Source organism: Diabrotica virgifera, chromosome 5 (assembly GCF_917563875.1).
Source record: "Diabrotica virgifera virgifera chromosome 5, PGI_DIABVI_V3a".
NCBI classification, from domain to species: domain Eukaryota; kingdom Metazoa; phylum Arthropoda; class Insecta; order Coleoptera; family Chrysomelidae; genus Diabrotica; species Diabrotica virgifera.
In genome coordinates this window covers 10,606,438-10,626,749 of record NC_065447.1, presented here as the reverse complement: position 1 = coordinate 10,626,749, position 20,312 = coordinate 10,606,438, and the positions used below count along the sequence as shown (strand labels likewise).

General features: G+C 33.2%; 1 protein-coding gene across 2 annotated transcripts; it reads right to left on the bottom strand.

Moving 5' to 3' along the window:
• Positions 1–4,004: 4,004 nt before the first annotated feature.
• On the bottom strand, positions 4,005–20,112 carry LOC114335270 (dolichyl-diphosphooligosaccharide--protein glycosyltransferase 48 kDa subunit). Of its 2 annotated transcripts, XM_050652258.1 has the most exons (7): positions 19,819–20,112; positions 19,479–19,717; positions 13,947–14,201; positions 11,846–11,980; positions 6,937–7,095; positions 5,686–5,916; positions 4,005–4,222 (listed from the first exon to the last, which is right to left on the bottom strand). In XM_050652258.1, the coding sequence occupies exons 1-7, from the start codon at positions 19,976–19,978 to the stop codon at positions 4,064–4,066; spliced, it is 1,338 nt and encodes a 445-aa protein (XP_050508215.1). In that variant the 5' UTR covers positions 19,979–20,112; the 3' UTR covers positions 4,005–4,063. The 2 variants fall into 2 exon arrangements, with proteins under 2 accessions (XP_050508215.1, XP_028141321.1); XM_028285520.2 differs by lacking the exon at positions 4,005–4,222 and having other exon boundaries at positions 5,468–5,916.
• Between the last annotated feature and the right edge of the window lie 200 nt (positions 20,113–20,312).

Sequence of the window (20,312 nt, the reverse complement as noted above, 5' to 3'; positions counted from 1 at the left end):
AAATCATAAGGAGCTGCTGGCATACCGGATGCATACCTGGAGACTGGACTCTTGCCACTATTCTACCATTACACAAAAAAGGTGATAAACATAAGTGTTCTAACTACAGGGGAATATCATTGTTGGTAGTTGCTAGTAAAATCTACGAAAGAGGCCACACTGGATGACAGCCAATGCGGCTTTCGGCCAGGGCGAGGTACAACCGATCTCATATTCACGGTGAGACAGTTATCAGAAAAAGCCCTACAACATAACATTAAGTTGTTTCTATGTTTTGTGGACTTGGAAAAAGCATTTGATCGGGCGCCACGTAACAAGATCTGGGAAATATTAAACCGTAGAAATGTGAAACCGAAGTTAATCCAAAGCAATAAAGAGTATATATAAATGTACACGTAATAATGTAAGAACGAAAAATCGCTCATCTCTAGAATTCTACACAAGGACAGGTGTAAGACAAGGTGGTGTTCTGAGTCCTTTGTTATTCATCACTCTAATGGACGAAATTGCAAAATAATGCAGGGGTAAGGTAAAAAGAACTAGGGTAGGGGTGTATAAACTTCAACAAGTTCACGTGTCAGAGTTGATATATGCCGATGACCTGGTAATTGTGGCAAAATCAGAAAAAGACTTGTGAATGTAAATGTTTGGAATGAAGCCTTTAAGAAATTTGGGATGAAAATAAATATTGAAAAAACAGAAGCTTTAGTAATATCGAAAACTCAAGAAAATATAAATGTAAAGCTGAATAATGAGACCATTACACAAGTAGAGGACTTCAAGTATTTAGGATCAACAATGAATGGACAAGGAAATATAGAACCAAAAATAAACAGCAGGGTAATGAGTGCAACAAAATTGTACTATGCGCTAAATAAAAGTTTTATTAGGAAGAAAGAAGTAAGCCTGAAAACAAAAATGAAAGTGTTCCAAACTGTATACGAGCCGGTGCTACTCTACGGTAGTGAAACGTGGACAATGAATGACAACATCCGTAGTAAAATTCAAGCATGCGAAATGCGATATTTATACGCGCAGTATCCGGGGTGATCAGACGTGATCGTATAAGAAATGAAGACATACGTGAAAGGTGCTGTAATGGAAGGACCTTTAGACAGACTTGAAACGAAACAGTTATCGTGGTTCGGACATATATGACGAGAATGGGTGAAGGTAGAACTGTAAAGAGGGTATGGAAAGCGGCATCCGACAACAAACGAAGAAGAGGCAGGCCAGCAAGAACGTGGAACGCAGATATTGGAAAAGCTTGCGTAAAAAGGAATATTGGGTGGAGAGAATCAGAAAGACTAGCTACTGACCGAAAGGCATGGAGACGTCTGATTTCTCCACTTACCTCGACACCGTAAGGTACAAGAGGACGGCTTAAGTAAGTATTTTTTAGTTTTTCGATCTGTCATTCATTTCGCGAAATATTCGCTTTTTTTTGTGAAACCCCTCCTTAACGAACTCCCCTGCATTAAGAGCCAACATATGGTAGAGGTACATTTTCAGGGTACAAGGTTTCTCCCCATGTAATAATCTGACGCGCTTGAGTTACTGCAAAAATTCCCGCTTGGGCTCCCCTACCATAAGCTTTTTGGGCCATACAATAAAAACCTGGATCGTTAAGCAATTTAATTACAAGTCAGAAATAGTTATTTATCTATGCACCATCTGTGACCTTATTATATCATGCATTTTACTTAAGAACCACATAACGAACAAAATTTTCCGCAGAATAATCGCAATAAATATTTTTATCATGTGTCGAAATATCTTGTTGACAAATAATGTCTAGTATGAAAAACTATTTTTTCATAAATATTGTTTTATATGGCCATCTTTTAAACAATACGTATCTAACAAACCAATCAAGAGGGGTATCAAATTATGGCAACGATACGATTCCATGACTGGTTACATAATTACTACCTCAAAAACTACTCCGGTAAAGAAATCATCATATTATATCAAAGAAAGGATGAAAGTTTTTATATCGATTATGAGAAAGCATTCGATAATGTAAAACACGAAGTAATGATAAAATATCTACAAGAGTTGGAATTTGGTGCCAAGGTTATAAGAATTACCGCCAATCTGTATTGGAACTAGACAGCAACAGTACGCCTTTAAAATTTCAACGAAACTGAAGACTTCTCAATTAAAAAGGGCGTAAGGCAAGGTTGTATACTTTCTCCAATGTTGTGTAGGTTATATGTAGAAAAGCCTTCAAAGAAATCGAATAAGTCATGGAGTTTAAATACTTGCGTTGTCTGCTAAACGAGAGTTGTGACCCTGAGACTGAAATAAAGAGCAGAGTAGAACAAGCCAGAAGAATAGGAAAGAAATCATTCCACTAGATGGGGCACATGGTGAGAGGATATCTTGGAATAATTTTGAGTTTCCATGCGTTGGTACATACAAGAAGAAAGAATACACTCCACTTTATTGATCAGAAACTATTTAGAAATGAATCCGATTCATTTAAGTACTGGCATTTCTAGTCCTATTTTTATCAAGCTGCCACTTCATGTATTATATCACATATTGAAAGAACAGGTGAAAAATGTACTTTGAATTGACCTGAAGTCCTTACAACAAAAGATGTCCAATAATTATTGTTCCCAAAAGAAAAAGAGTTGTATAAAAACTTTGTGTTGGATGTAATATACCTGTATGCAAAAAGTGTTTTTAACATTCAATTCCAAAATGCAATTATTGAAGTTATACTTCTTTAGGCGCTATTGGGAGTGAATTTTTATTATTCTGCGCGCATGCGCACACATACAGTATGGAGTTCGTTGCTAAATGTTTAAAGTTATGTATGTATTAGTCCAAAAAAGGTGTGGAAAGAATATATGTATTAGTGTTTTTAATAATAGTTATTTATGATATGTGTTAATACACGTTTAAGGCACGCATGTGAAAGTTTGCAGAATGAGCGATAGCGAGTTCTGCAATTCACGTGAGTGCCTTAAAAGTGTACTTTTTAACACGCATATCATACAATATTTTTTCTACAACCGTAATTACAGGACAATATCTACAAAAACTTTTACTTGAACTTGACTGACATTCCATTTTTATATTTTTTTGACATTACATCAAAATTGCTATACGGTCAATACGAACTGCAGTGCCTTAAAAATTTTTTTAAAGCACTAGTGCTTTAAAATTGCATTTTTAACACGGTTGTAGAAAAATATATTTATTATAATTTTTGTATCTTTAGATTTGTCTACCTTGGGAATAAGATAATAAGTAATATTTAAAGTATTTTTATACTTCACTTGGTCTATTTGACACTATGTCTGAGAAATCTTGTAGTCCGCACCCGCACAAACAAAAGGAGTATTTATAGCTCAGTGGTAGAGCGTTCGAATTAAGATCAAGAGCTCCCCGTTTCAAATCCGGGTGTTTTCTATTTTTTTTTTAATTTTTTGTATTGTTTTAATAAAAATTTTTGGAAAGTACTAAGTAAAAATTAGTTTAATCTTTAAATAAACTGTTCGAAAGTATATTTATTTCGTTGAAATCATACAATAGGAATAGTACAAAGTACACACACACATTCTTTTTTGTAATTATACCTTATCTTTTAATATGAATTTATGTTGAATACTTCTTTTATTACTAACGGGACATTATAATCCCAGCCAAAGCTACTGTTGTGGCCAAAAGTTCCCACCTCCCTAGAATGGAGAATGTTATGACTTATTACATATTATACATAATGTGTCTAAATCCATTATTAACATGTTGACGGACAGAACGTCTATAGACGTCCAATTTCCATTGATGTAATGTGACAAAACGTGTATAGACGTTGCATTTCCCCTATTCTACTTTGCAAAATACATATAGTGAGACAACACTTGCTTCTAAATTTGACGCACTGTCCGTCAACGTGTTAATCATAAAAGCGAATAGTTTCAGTCCCTAACATATTGCGAAATCGGTGTCATTAGTGGAAAAAGGGGTTATAGCACAATGAAAACAACAAATCATATCATAATATCTATTAAATAATTAAGTCTTGTAAAAAACAAAATATTAAACAGCTTCACTCACTCTTCGACTTCTTCTCATCGTCCTTTAAATGCAAGAACACAAATGAGAAAACAAAAACTCCCACCATCATAGAAAACGCACCAGTGTAGTACGGATAAGCGCTCGTGATGAACCTCTCGTACTGAGTGTGCTGCAGAGGACGGACGGACACCTGAGTGGTACTAAATAAGCGAGTGTATCCAACCCTATCGTAGTCAACTTTGAACTGATGCATGCCATACACGTCTGGAATCCTAAATCTAGCTTTGCCTAACATGTTTAAGCCGGGTCCAGACACGTGTAATTTAGCATCAACAGTATGGGCGTTACACGAACGTCCACACGAATCTTGGTTTCCACTCAGTTGCTACGAACATGCCGAATAGGGAGGTCGTGATAGCAGGTGCTGCTTTTATTTATATGTATTCACTAACTGAGGACCGGAAAAAACGTTCGATGCGTCGATGGTGGAAAATTGATTGGTATCAGAAAAGATATACTTTACTTGTGGAACTAAAATCTCAGCAAATAAGTGGCCAATATAAACACTTTACCCGGATGTCGCCTACTGATTTTGAATATTCATTAAAAAGATTGCACTTAAAACATCAAGACAAGTATGGTGGTACTCCACTCTCAGGAACATCCTAGGTTAATTGGGGTAGTTACCCCCTATGATAGGGGTTGGTGAAGTAAACACTTTTACTGAATACTTATTTATTTACCAACTCTAAATACCACAGTAACTAGTTGGTGCGTTTGAAGTCTAGCTGTCTAATTATGTATCTGAATCACGAATGATAATTGATAAACTAATGAAATAGAATGATCCACAATGCTTTGATGTCACTATAAATAAACTCGGAAATTGTTGATGTTTTTAATGCTGACTTCAGCTTGACCGAAAATTAAGAATAATATTGAACCGCTGACGAAGCGTTATTGAAAACGGGTGCACTTGTGTTAAGTAATCGGTGTCACCTCAATTATTTAAAAACAAATAGCTTTTAACGTGATGTTTGTTTTGTAGGACATTTAAAAAGATAGACTCGCATGAACATTAAGATTTTTGGCAACAGGAGATTCAAACACTAGCCTTCAATACCCTTTCAGAATTTCAAAACAGTATCATATCTCGCATTGTACCAGAAGTTTGTGAAGCGATTATAGAAGCATAAAGATTATAGAACTCCAAACGAGTACTATGAGCACCTTTGTGTTCACGCAAAAAACCGACAGCTGATGGATCCTAGCGAGCTCCAGCGCGAATGTTACATGTAATGCTCGTAGTGCCGTTCAAACGCAGAATTTATGTTACATTACACGTAATCTTACATTACACATTACACGTGTCTGAATCCGGCATTTTAGAATGAATTCAATGGCGAAAGGATTAATACACAAAGAAAACAACAAATCGTATCATAATATTTACTAAATAATTAAGTCTTGTAAAAAACAAAATATTAAAGAGTTTCACTCACTCTTCGACTTCTTCTCATCGTCTTTTAAATGCAAGAACACAAACGAGAAAACAAAAACTCCCACCATCATCGAAAACGCGCCAGTGTAGTAAGGATAAGCGCTGGTGATGAACCTCTCGTACTGAGTGTGCTGCAGAGGACGAACGGACACTTGAGTGGTACTAAACAAGCGAGTGTATCCAACCCTATCGTAATCGACTTTGAACTGATACACGCCATATACGTCCGGAATCCTAAATCTGGCTTCGTATTGGCCGGAGGGTTTTCTTTCGAGAGTGGTGCGGACGAAAGGGTCGATGCGGACGAATTCGAGTTGGATGTCGTTAGCGGTGAACGGTTTCCATTGTCCTTTTTCGAGAATGTCGATTTCGATGGTGTAAACCTACAAAATAAAGGATTTAATAAGCATTCAAGGGTTTATATCTTTATTATTTCTTAGAAAGTATTTCTGCATAAGGAGACCACCTATAATAAAATAGGTTTTTGTAAGGGGATGAACGTCCCCCTGCTAGGGGTTGGCTATCAAGAATACACTAAATACTCACACTATGTTTATTTAATCACTATATACGCTAGTAACGAGTTGGTGGACAAAGTCTATATTCTGACTACATTGATGTCTAAATAATGAATGATGAATAATGAATGATCTCTCCCTTTACTTGTCCCTTTACAAATCGTAATTGTTTTGTTATGAGTGCATACTTGAATGTGACCATTAAATACTAATAGTAACATTATTGCCGACTCCGTTGTTTTTCAAAGCGAGTGGCCTACATTGCAGAAGCAATGTCACCTAATTTACAAAATCAAAACAATGCATGTAAATAATATTTGTTTGAGACTTTTAAAAATTAAATCGATATGGATTACTCTTATTTTCTGAATGCTAATATAAATCCTGTACACACCACCTTAAAACTACCACAGTCACAAATAATAAAACCTGGAGATCTAGTTGGTCACCTAAAAATTTTGATGCCATGCCAATCAAATTTCGATTTCGAAACATCCTTAGAAGTGCTCATAAAAAACCACCAAATGAGTGAAGAAGTCGAACCGAAACTGGTAGAAGATTCACTCATATATGGTATAAGGATCTAAGATCTAAGAAAGGCAGGAAAGGGAGTTACTGGGCCCAAATCTCTTAGAAACACCCCAACTATCTGTCAGGCAGAAATACATGTTACAGACATTAGTGCCCAAGAATGTCTCACCCGAGACACTCGTAGGGCAAAAGTTTTTGTTTTATCAGACAGCCAAGGCGCCTTCAAGGCTGTACAGCCATTTACTTGTGAGTCAAAGTTGGTTTGGCAAGGTAAACAATCCCTCAAGAAGCTGGCGGAATGCACCAAAGTAACTTTGAGGTGGGGGTAAAAAAATTGATGTAAAAAATACTTACAACGTTGTCCATGATAGTATAGTCTTGAGGAGCTTCCTTTTGACCGGCTTTGTGGTGTTTGACGGATCTCACTCTTAGCTGGCCGTGTTCTTTAAATACCCACTGACTTACTGCAGTTGCTACATCTTCATTACCAGATTTGGGAGATGATTCTTGCACCTAAAAGAACAAATCATATATTGTAGGCTTACTCTAAATATATATGAAGGGTACAGGGGAATAACGGCAATATCCATTTGGATTTATCTTGAGAACACTGAAAATTAACGATTTATTAACTCGACACCCCCATCGAACAAGGTTGTAACTCAAGTTAGACCTTTTTTCAGATTTCAACACAGGCGAATTCGGCAAAAAATTGCGCACACGCCAATATAGTTTAATTTTCAATAGTTTGGCTAATACTCCATTGAAAAAAGTTGTATTTTAACTTACGTGTGCCATTTTAGCGTGAAAAAGGCAGCAACACTAGATACTCCCTATGTTAAGTATATACTTTCTTTATACTTGACGATTAACAAGGATTTTAAATGAGTTACAACTCTGTTGCACGTATGTTTAATTTATGAAGTGTTCAAAAATATGGTGCAACTCACAAGTCAATTTATCGAAATAAAAGTAAAAAAGGATTTACGGACTTTTTTTCCCTTTTTATAGTTGCGGTGGACAATATAAGTATAGAATAGTGTTTGCTACGTACTTCTATGCAGTGAAAAAGTTTAATATTAACATTACACATGTATTTTTTGAAATAGCACATTCACAAAACGGGGGTGATTCAATGCATGTCCTTATAGAAAAACGGAAAAACATGAAGTCGTATATGCTCCACACCAATGAACAGGGCCCCCGTTACCATATGTGCAAAGTATGCAATGCACACGGGCGCCATCCTTTAGGGGCTCCAAAACCCAGGATCAAAAATTGCAAAAAAACAAACAAAAAAAAACAAAAATGAATTTTAAAATAAAAGTTGATAAATTAAATAGGATTAGGTATAAATAGGAGAAAAACAGAATACTTCGGCCATATAATTAGAGGGCCTAAATACCATCTACTTCGCCTTATAATACAAGGAAAAGTGGAAGGAATGAATTCGTCGAAATGAACTTTCATGGTTGCGAAATATTAGACAATGGTGTGGAACCACAGTAGAAAAATTATTTCGCGCAGCAGCCGATAGAGAAATGGTTCAGGAACTCGAATGTTCACGAACCAAAAACCCCGTTTTTAGATGGTTTTTCGCAAATGACTTAAAAAGTAAGTTGATATAATTATGAAATCAGTAAATCCAGTAGAAGTAGAGTTGTAGCTAATGAAAAGAAGGTTTTTATTCGTCAAATTCCAAATTGTAATATTTTAACGTGAAATAATAAAAAAATGAAGCACTTTCCGGGAAAAACTCATCACAACTTCTTTAAAGTGTTTAAAAAAGCTTTATTTTTGTTTTTTCAAAAAGTTTTTAGCACCAAAAGTAAGTTACGCTCAAAATAAAGTTGGTCTCTTTTTTTTTTGGCAAAATAAATCGAAAAATCACCCCCTAATTAGTATCACAAATTAAATGAATCGTTACCACTTTACCATTTAGTTTATATATGTATTGTTTATCCTCGACACCGTAAAGTACAAGAGGACGGCTTAAGTAAAAAGATGTATTGTTTACCTATACAGGGTGTCCCAGACTAATTTAGTCGCGCTATATCTCTTAAACGAATAGAGATTTTCGAATGGGACAAAAAGTGTTCTATTCTACTTGTAATACACTTTAATATGGCGTAAAAAAAATCATCCCCTAAATAGTCATCCCTTAGTTATAACCCCCAACTTTAATTATTTTAATAGCACCCTGTATATTTTTTATAGTTTTGGATGTGGTCTTCTATCGTCTATTCAACACATTTTTTGAAAATAACATCGGTTCGTAAATAACGAAGAAAATATCAGTTTAGTTTTGTTAATTATGTGTCCCAGACTAATTTATCAGGCTATACTTCTTGAACGAATAGGGATTTTCGAATGGGACAAAAACTGATCTGTTACATTTGTAATGCACATTAATATGGCGTAGAAAAAAATTATCCCCTAAATATTCATCCCTTAGTTACAACCCCTAACTTTATTTTTTTTTAAATAGCACCCTGTAAGTTAGGGATGAATTTTTTCTACGCGATATGAAAGTGTATTACAAATGGAATAGATAAGTTTTTGTCCCATTCGAAAATCTCTATTCGTTTAAGAAATATAGCCTGGATAAATTGGTCTGGGACACACAAAAATAAACTGTTAGTTTCTTGGTTATTTACGAACCGATTTTATTTTCAAAAAATGTGTTGAATAGACGATAAAAGACCACATCCAAAAATATAAAAAAAATATACAGGGTGCTATTAAAAAAATTAAAGTTAGGGGTTGTAACTAAGGGATGAATATTTAGGGGATGATTTTTTTGTACGCCATATTAAAGTGTATTACAAGTAGAATATATCACTTTTTGTCCCATTCCAAAACCTTTATTGGTTTAAGAGATATAGCGTGGCTAAATTAGTCTGGGACACCCTGTATAATCTGAAGTTTCATCGGTTCAAAGTGCTCATTTTTTAAAAGATTTGGTTTTAAAATATTTTTTTATCTTGAAAAAAATTCCTTTTTTTTTTCAAAATACAAAGCTTAAAAATTATTAGTGATACCAAAAATCTCAAGCAGTATAAAAATGTAGGTTTTTCTTTTCGGAATATTTTGGATTTTTTGTTTTCCTATAAGACAAGAATTAGTTAAGATTATGGTTGTTCAAAATTTGTACACACTCGTGATTATTGACTCGTTTAAGCCCTTTTAACTACAGCTTTTTCAAAAATAAGCACTTTGAACCGATAAAACTTCAGATCGTATAAACATAAACAATACATAAGTAAAATAACTTGTGATGAAGCGGTAACGATTTATTTCATTTGGGATGCCAATTGGGGGTGATTTTCACGATTTTTTTTACTTAAAAAAAGGGACCATCATTATTTTGAGCGTAACTTACTTATTTTTGATGTTAAAAACTTAAAAAACAAAAAAAAATAAAGCTTCTTTTAAACACTTTTACTTTTTCATATAAGCTATATTTTTGCTAAGAATATTTTTTTCGATAAAATACTTAATTTTAGAGTTATTTTCGAAAAATGTTTTACCTTGTTGAAAAATGAATATATTTGCTCGCAAATAACTCAAAAAGTATTGACTTACTGAAAAAACTCTATAGAACTAACGTTGCCTGGAATTAGTCATTTTATCCAATTCCTTTTTTGAACGTATGATTTTTTTTTGCCCCTGAGAAGGGGTGAAACTCACATCCAGGGCAGAAGCACACATCGGCACAATATCACTTTTTTATTTGATATGTTAGCTGTGTGTATGCCAAATTTCATGTCAATCCAAGCGGTTCTTTAAAATTCGGAGGTTTTGTAATATTTTACCATAAATGATTGGACTATAAATATGAGTTCTAAAGTTCAGTTTTTTGCTTTATTCCAAGATCTTCAAAAAAATAAATAGAAAAATGATCCAAAAAGCCTTAAGGGGCACCAAAATCCTTTTTTGCACACAGGCGCCAGTAACCCTTACGGGGGCCCTGCCAATGGATAACCATGATAGGATATGCCAAAGCCTCAGGCAAGCCTAAATCCGTAACTGAAATAAATCAGAAGCAAATTCTAAATTTTAACCTATTTAAGGACACACATGTTAATTTTGAAGTAAATATTAATAGTAATAGAGTGAAGGCATAAAGTAAAATGGTTTAAAATTAAATATTTACAGATACGCAATAAAAATGCGAAAAATTTGAGATATTTTATTCCATGTTTTTTAATAGTGATAGAATATTATTGTTATTGTAAAATTTATAATTTCCAATTAAAATTGTGTAAACTGTGAGTTGATATTTTGTTTAAATATTCCATAAAAACTAATTTTCTTGTAACTCTATTGCAAATAACTCAAAACATACAACCTTTTAATAGTTAAACGAGAAAAATAATTAACACGGAGAGTGTAAAATGATTGTTAGGCGAGTTACAACCTTTTTCTACGAATACTCATGTTTAAGCACAAGGTTGTATCTCACTCAAACTCAAGATTTTCAATAGTTAATAAAATTACAAAACATACGTCTCACAGTAATCCTTTATTATGTTATAAATATCATCATATCACATTAGTGTAAAAGAGTCCAATCATTTCGCTACAAATTTTTAAAAATTCATATTTTCGTTTTTTGCCTCCCCTGTAAAATCGCTAAAAATGAGTTACAACCTTGTTCGATGGGGGTGTCGAACTTATTGTAAAGTCAACATAATTTGATATAAAGTTTAAGTAATTATTATTTTATTATTATTCTTTAAATTTGACTTTATAATAAGTTATTAAATCTTAACTTTCAACTTGCTCGAAAAAAATCCAAATTATGGACTATTGACATTCTTCCCCTGTACCCTTCATATTATTATGTAAGTATGCAATAATATATGCATGCATTAAGAAGTTTTGGAAATGACTTAACAATGGCAGATTGTAATTTTTAGTTCTTCTTGTTTTATTGAAAAAAAAATTATATAGTGAGTTAAAAGATGAGCATCCTATGTTGATTCGAACTTCACTTACATTGACTTCAAGAACATTTGTCATAACAAGAATCTTTTGCCAGTAAAATAATAATATGAAGGTAAGAACATATAAGGAAGACAATATATTTTATGGTGGTAAGAGTATGATAAGAGTTCATGTCAATGTCCCCACCTACATAGCCTTTGATTATGTTTGTCGCAGTCACAAACAAAACCTGAAGGGGAAAAAATTCAGGAAAGAGCCATAAAACCCTGATAATAATGTACCTCATTTATGTTGTTTAATTCACTGAACTTACCTGAGCCTTACTAGGAGAAGAGGTGAAAAATTCATCAGAAAAGAAAGCCAGAGAACCGCAGAACACTACTCTGGCATTGTTTCTTGCTTGTAGACCAGCAATAAGAACTGCATCTCTGCCTACCGCATGAGGATACTAAAAAAAGTTAATTACGAGTATATTAATGATTATATTGATCACAAACATCTGAATAAAGAAGTTTGAAGTCTTATCATTGTCCAAAACATGCTCTTATTGTTTCTCCTTGGTAATAAATCACAATAAAGATGTACTAGAAATAAACAAACCAAGACACTTGACTGTTTTGAAACCCAAATCATGATTTACAAAATGTATACATTGTAAATCATGATTCGATCAAAAATTTCTTTATTAGGTGATTTTAAATTTCCGATCAGAACCTGTTACCAAAACTGGTAACAGCTTCAAAGCAAAATAGAATAATTCGCTGGTATCTATGATTAATGTGATTAGTAATACATTTTCAGTGAAAATAATAACTCCTCAATAAGTGTAGGATACAATTTTTTTATATGCGTGTCCGCGAAGATTATAACTTCCAAAATATTTATGACGAAAAGATTTAGTTCTTAATAGATGCCGACAAAAACAATTATTCCCCTTTCTGTTCTCGCGAAAAAAATAATTCCTGGAAGATTTACAGCAAATAAATCATTTTTCAATAAGTGAACACAAAAAAAAATAATTTTGTTAATGTACCGGCGAATACTATAATTTTCAAAAGGTTGTGGGGAAAACAATTATTTCTCTACAGATATCGGCGAAAAAAATTATTGTTATTTACGTGCCCAAGAAGATTATAAAGTTAAAAAGATTTGTGACGAAAATAATTATTTTCTAGGAATAAATGTGTTGTAAGAATAATTGAATCTATGAAAAGAAACATAAAAGGTTTGCACCAGCCTAGTCGAACGACTGGGGACAAATAGAGATATTTTGGAGAGAAGCTCGGGGCAGTTACACAGCCCATTGATAATTTTAAATAAAAGTATTAAGTCTCTTTGTTTTCTGCGTACCTCAAGAAGAGGTAAGTTCAGTATGTGCTCTAATGCAGAATAGTCATAGTATACATGCATCTTAGTGGCAGTATATCTCAGAAAATTGTGTTGGACAGCCTCAAGTTTTAGTTTATGAGCAAAGTAATAGGGGGACCAAATTGTGGAACAGTAATCAAAATGAGATCTAACCAGGGAGAAATAAAGGGATTTAATAGCTGAGATGTTAGTTAAGTCTCTGGTGGTTCTCTTTATAAAGCCAAGCATCTTCACAGACTTGGATCATAATTTCCAAAGTATTTATCCAGAAAACATCTAGTTCTTAATAGATGACGACGAATATAATTATTTACGTTTCTGTTCTTGCAGAAAAAATAACTCCTCGAAGATTTACATTAAACAAAAATTATTTTACAGTAGGGTAGCTACAAAAACAAAATTTGCCGTCGCTTATTTAAGATTATTCTGTTCGCCATGCATTATTAGGATTCATAATCTTCGCAAACATAGAAATATAAATTGTTTTTTTTTGCTTTCATTCATCAAAGAATAATTATTTTGGCCGAGAAATTTTTAGTTATATTAATTTTCGTGGAAACATAATCAGAAATAATTCTTTTTACAGCTAATTATTGTGAACTTTTTCTTATCACTGCACCGTATTAGAAGTTATGATCTTCAAAAGTATAGAACAGAAAAAATATTTTTCGCTGTCATTCATTCTTGATCATACTATTCACCGCGCATTATTCGGAGTTATAATCTTCATGAATACAGAATTAGAAATAACTTTTTTCACTGTTATTGATCGAAGAATAATTATTTTCGATGAGAACTTTTTAGTAATTATAATTTTCGTGGACGCACAAACAGAAATGTTTTTTGCTGATACTCCTCAAAAAATAATTTTTTTCGCTAACACTTTGTTAGGGATTATAATTTTCACGATCATATAATCGAAAATAATATTTCTCGCGGTGTTCATTGAAAGTTATACTCTTAATGGCATTTTTCGGAGTTATACTTTTCGTAGGTTGCAGCGAATTGTTTACTTTTGTATCTACAATTTGTAAAAGATAGCTTACCTCTTTGATCTGTTGGTTTGGATTAAAACTGTAAGCTGTGCTATCAGCTGTCAACAAAGGCAAAACCAGAGGATTTTCCGAGTCAACTAGAATTCCTGTACCCTGATATAATAAAGGAGCTACTCCTCTTTTTGGTCCAACTATTACTGGGGCATCTATGAGATTTTCAGATGAGACGACTAGTTTGGTATGCTGACCTTCATCGGTAACATCATAGTTTAGGTGATCGATTACAAATGCTCCATCTTCATCAACCTATAATTTATCACACATTACTATAAATAATAAAACTTGTAGAGAATTAACATGAGAGGGACGAGTTAAATAATCAAAAATGGACTAAACTGTCCTGATAAAAAATTTGTAAATATGGATGTGATACGCAGGTATTAGAAGAAGTACTAATATAATTACAGCCTATTCCATGAAGAATCCTTATGTCACAACCTGTGGGAAGTAGAAATAGGGGTAGGCCAAAACTCAGATGGAAGGATGGTGTAGATGAGGATGAGAAAAATAGGAGCAGCAAACTGGCAATGGTTGGCAATGGATAGGACTTGTATGTATACACCGTTCTTAGGCGTCAACGCCCTTCGGTAGGGATCTATGGAGGAGTATCACCAAGCCGGAAGCCCTTATCCCTTCCCGTACCGCTCCTCCATAGGTCGATCAGACGCCAGTTTATTCCAGACCAAGCCGTAGACTCTATTGAGTTTTATACTACGGCGTTGGCCTTTTATAAATTTCATGACCTAGCTGAGGCTCGAACCAGCGACCGCAAATCGCAAATCCACTAAACTTGTCGATCAACTGAGCTTCAGCTAACTGGACCGACAATGGATAGGACTGACTGGCTTAATAGACTTGGGAAGGTTGAGGCTCTTTCATAGGGATGTAGCACCATTGATGATGATGATGATTCCATGAATATTATGACTGTTTTGAATTAGGTCAGCGGTGCTCAGATTTATAGTGTGTGGGATCTACCACAAGCGTCCAGCGATCGACTGCTAGTAAAAAAATCAATTTTGAAATTAAAAAACTTTATTGCACATTTCTATTTGATAAAAAGTTTTAACTACAGACAGTTGTAATTAAAGTCATGTTTTTCATCTTAATTTTATTTGGATGTTGATGCATGTCACTGCATATGATCCACAAGTTTTTCATATTATGATGGTATGTAATTACTGAGGGCCAAATGCAAGCAGAATGAGAGATGTTCGTCAGTTAGCCGATTACGATACTTTGATTTCACTACCTTCATTTGGGAAAATGCAGAGTCGCACATGTACGTTGATCCAAAATCGCAATCAACTTTAAAAACTTAGGCGATCAACCCTTTGAGCACCGCTGAGTTAGGTTATATTCCTATTATTAATTAATAACAAGTTATATTCTTACGACCTTATTCTTCTGATCCTTTTTATTGGAATAATTATTACCGCAATTTATTTTTGTACTTCTTATGTTGCACAGTAAAATATATGTTGTTGCTATAATCCAAGCAGTTGTATATTCATGGAACAGACTGTATATGATATCAAAACAACCAGAGATACCTATTTTGGATGATAATAATAATAAAGAGCTCGATACACTACACTGAAAATTACAATAGTTACCACAAAATGAAAATAAAATTGTTTGAAATTGATACATAGTTTTAACAGATAGAAAAAAATGAATTTGTGTGTACTTTGTACGCACGTAAGAAGTTATACTTCTATTATATGATTTCTTAAAAATAAATATACTTTAAACAGTTTGTTTTAATTTTTTTTAAACACCAAACAAACTTTGTGCTTACCGCTTTCAAAAAAATAAAAAAAAGTATAGGATTGCACTGGAATCGAACTCAAGACCTCTCGATCTCTGGCTGAATGCTATACCAAATACGCTACGACGACTGTGTCTGTATTGGTTCAAACGTACCTAATGACAATTCACGGTAACAAACAGACAAGGTGATGTATAATAATACAATAAAATGTTTTAATAATACTCATCTTACTCCTGAGTAAGACAAATCCAAAGATACAAAAATTATAATAAATATATTTACTAAAAACACTAATATATTTTTTTCACACCTTTTCTTGCACTGATATATTATATATTTATACATAACTAGAAAGATTTAGCAACTAAACGCCATACTGTCTGTGTGCGCATGCGCGCAGTGTTATGAAATTTTACTCTCAATCGCGCCTAAAGAAGTATAACTTCAAAAAACAAGAAAATGAAGTTGTGTGTAAAAGCTAGAGAAGATTTTAAAGAAAAACTGTACTATAAATCTGAGACTTTTACATCTATATTGGAATCGGGAAGCTTCTATTCTCATAGACAGCAAAGAAACAGACAAATTTTTCATTTAAAGAAATGTCAGACAAGGTTGTGTGTTATTCCTAATTTTTGAGAAATGATATTTAACGAGGCCTTGGAAGGACAATGTGGAGTTCTAATTGGGGGAGAATTTTGACAAAATCAGATATATAGATGACACAGTGATCATCGCTGAGAGTATCAAAGATCTTCAATTCCTTATAGATCGAGTCACTAGAGAATGCTCCAATAACGGACTTGGCATAAATACATCAAAGACAAAGTTGTTTGTGGTTAGTAAATAAGATGTTGGCCATATCCACAATTGTAAACAATGAGCCGAATACAAAAATTAACCATTTTAAATACTGAGGAACTTGGATAAACGAGACACTACTAAATCCTGATAAAGAAATTAAAACTTAGGGTCAATCGGGGCTAATATGAAACAAAAATGTAAACTTTGCAATATAACTTATGATCTATTTGCCCCAAGACACAAACAAAAATTCGTTAGTACCTATGTATCTTTGTGTCCTTTACAAGTTGGTGGTTTCAAAAATGTTTTTTGTCATAAAATAAAAGCACAAAAAAAATAAAACTGCGTTTCACTTTAGCCCCATGAAAAGGGGCTATTATGAAACAGCAATGGGGCTATTGTGAAACATATACTTAATTGCCTTATTACAACCATTAAATTAATCAAAAAACATATCAGCATTTAGCTGTGTATGTAAACTTTCAGTACCTACTAACCTACTACCTTATAACTTAATTTTTATACCTACATTTTTTTGCATTTTATCACTTTGCAACTATATTGGCCAATTAACTGATACATTAAAACAACAACAATAAGATAGTTAAATATGGATTTAGGTAGGATTAATCTCCATGGAAATTAGTAATAACAATAACAGTTTACATTTGGAAGGTTTTTATAATTCAAAATAAGCAACATAAGCTACAATACAGAACTGGAAAAATGAATAGCTGAAATATGAACAAATTTGTGTATAGGCCTAAGCCTTTGCTAACTTCAGTCATTGTTCATACGCATTGACACTTCCAGGGAATACATATGTAATTTTTCTGGACTTAAAAGTGGTTACTGGATAAGGTAGAACCGCAACTATTTCCATGAAATCTATATTGAAGATGTCACCTTCCTTATATATACAAATTCCGTCATACAGCTGACTGAAAACTTCCAGCTGAAAAAATGCCTACCTTTGACACAGAGTAAAAAAGGAAGAAGCTGCATGAATAAAACAAAAAGAAAAACAAAAAGACATAACTATTTTGTTTTTAAATGTGGTAGGCGGATACAAATTTTATAATGTAGAATATTTTTGCTTAGAGTGTGTTTTGAAATAATACTGGAGAGTGTTTCACATTAGCCCCAAACACTGTTTCATATTAGCCCCTCGACTTTGGTGGATAATATTTTAGGTTTGGTCAGAGTTAGGACAAACATTTATAGCTAAAAATGCTCATTCACTCTAATAGAATGCATTGTAATTAAATGATTGTGTTTTTAAATGTATTTTTTAATGCCTGAGAAAAAGTTTTGGCATTCCGATTAAAAGTTTTTTTCCTTAAAATTGCAAGTCTATGATTTTTATATTTTTCTATACACAGTTAGGTGGATTTTGACTATGTTTGATATGGGGTTTAATTAATTAATGTACTAGCTACAAAATGAAATATACTCCACATCTTCATCTACTAAAACTTTAAAGTTATTTACATGTTTCAGATTAGCCCCAATGTTTTGTGTGTTTCGCATTAGCCCCGATTGACCCTATATAGAGCATATAAACTATAAACTTAGATCAAGACTTTCGTGGATGGATTGTGTGACTAATGTTGAGGTCCTGCATAGAATAGGCAAGGAATATGAGATTATAAACACCATCAAAGAGCGCAAACTAGAATACCTTGGCCATGTTACGAGGAATGACCAAAGTTATGGCTTGTTGCAGCTCATTCTACCAACACACCAATATAATACTCGTCAAAGAGACCATTTTATTGTTCCTCTTATGAATAAAACTAGTACACAAAAATCGTATACCTACATGGCTCCCAAACTATATAATACTATTCCGGACTATATTAGGTACATTGTTAATTTATATAGTTTTAAACACCAATTGAAAATATTTCTTTTGAATACAGACAGATCAATTATACACAACTACTTTGATATATTATAATAATCCATTGGTAGATTGAATTGTTAGATTTAAATGTTTTTGTTACGTTTTATTATATTATTAGACATTAATATTTTTAACTTAAATTGATTTTTATAAATTTTATATTGTACATATTGTTGAATTTATATTTCCCTCGAATTAAATAATCTATATTATTTTAATTTCAAATTTTTATACATAGTTTTATAGATTATAAATTATACCTATTTATATTATTATGTAACCGAAACAAGTGTGTAGACACTTATCGGTATATGTACTACTTTATTCAAATATTTTATTTATATATGTATACAAAGCTGTAATTTTTTTTTTGAATAAAGTTCATTCATTCATTCTTTTGGAAAGAGAGGACCAGGGAAAACAAGAATATTTAGGTTTAAGAAAGTGGTTTAATACATCGACAAACAGACTATTCAGAATAGCAGAAGGCAAAGTTAGGATAGCCATGCTGATCGCCAACATCCGGAGCAGATAGGCACCGTAAGAAGAAAAAGATCTATAATGTGCAATTCTCAACTGAACTTACAACTAAGAATCAAGTTCATAAAATTGTATGTGTATTCTATATTACTATAGGGATGTAAAACCTAGATCATGAATGTTAACCTGAACTAATCAGAAGCCTTTGAGATGTGGGTATATTGTGGAATGCTCAAAATATAATGGGTTCAATGTATTTCAAACTTAGGAGTCTTAAACAGAATAGATCAAGACAAAAGTGATTTGACGAAGATGATAAAAAGGAGAAAACTTGAATATCTATGGCATATAGTGAGAGGTAGCAGATACTGGATATGGCAGTTAATACTGAACTGAAAGATCTAGAGAGATTACCCAGAGGGAGAACGCCTGCACATTAGCTGTTCAGGGGAAAAATTCGACCTTATTGAATGCCCAATTTTATCATGCGAAAGTGTCTTCCCTCTGCATAAGGATATGCTGCGCGAATAGACCTTATACATAGAAACTAATGTAAACATACCTCAAATCCAAACTCAGAGGCCAGTTCCCTCAAGACATCACCAGTTGTGCTACTTCCTGTTACCAGAACATTACCCCCATCATCAACAAATTGAGTAATTGTTTCTACATTTAAATTGCCACCGAATTCCTCTACTGAAGGGGCAAATATGATTAAATTCTTGTACAAGTATTCTCCATACTTTGATAAGAGTAAGGAGGAATCATCAGCTATTTTAAAGGTGAGAGTGTAGCCTCTTTCTGTAAAATAAAAGTTATTTATTGAATTCACGAATCAATTTTTTGGGTTTAAATATTATATTTTTGGTGTCCTATTATACCAGACCAGTATCCATACAAACCTTGTAATGATCTGAAGAATATTGAATGGGTTTCCTTAATAACTTGATTGTCGAGTAACACTAAAGTTGGACCTTGGGCATTACATACAACTATAGCGGAAAATAATATCAAGAATAAATTCATTTTTGAAAATGAATACTTTTCACACCTATCCACCATTCAACTTTCCACCACGTCAAGAATGGCTGTCACTGTCACTTGTCACTGTCACATCGCAACCAATCAGCTGGTTCAAAGTGGCAAAAATTAAGTTGGATTTATATTTTGACGTAGCGTAGACGTAGACGCAACGGAGACGTAAGAAACGGACTGGAAACGTAAGAAAATATTATGTCAATTTATAGTTCGACGTAGCGGAATTTTTGCGCATGAGTAGAAAGAGTAAACAATGACTTAATTCTAATTCAACAACATAGCCTATAAATTATGCGAACAGTAATAAACAAACTTTGTGTTTATTTATTTATACTTATACTACTATTTATTATAATAT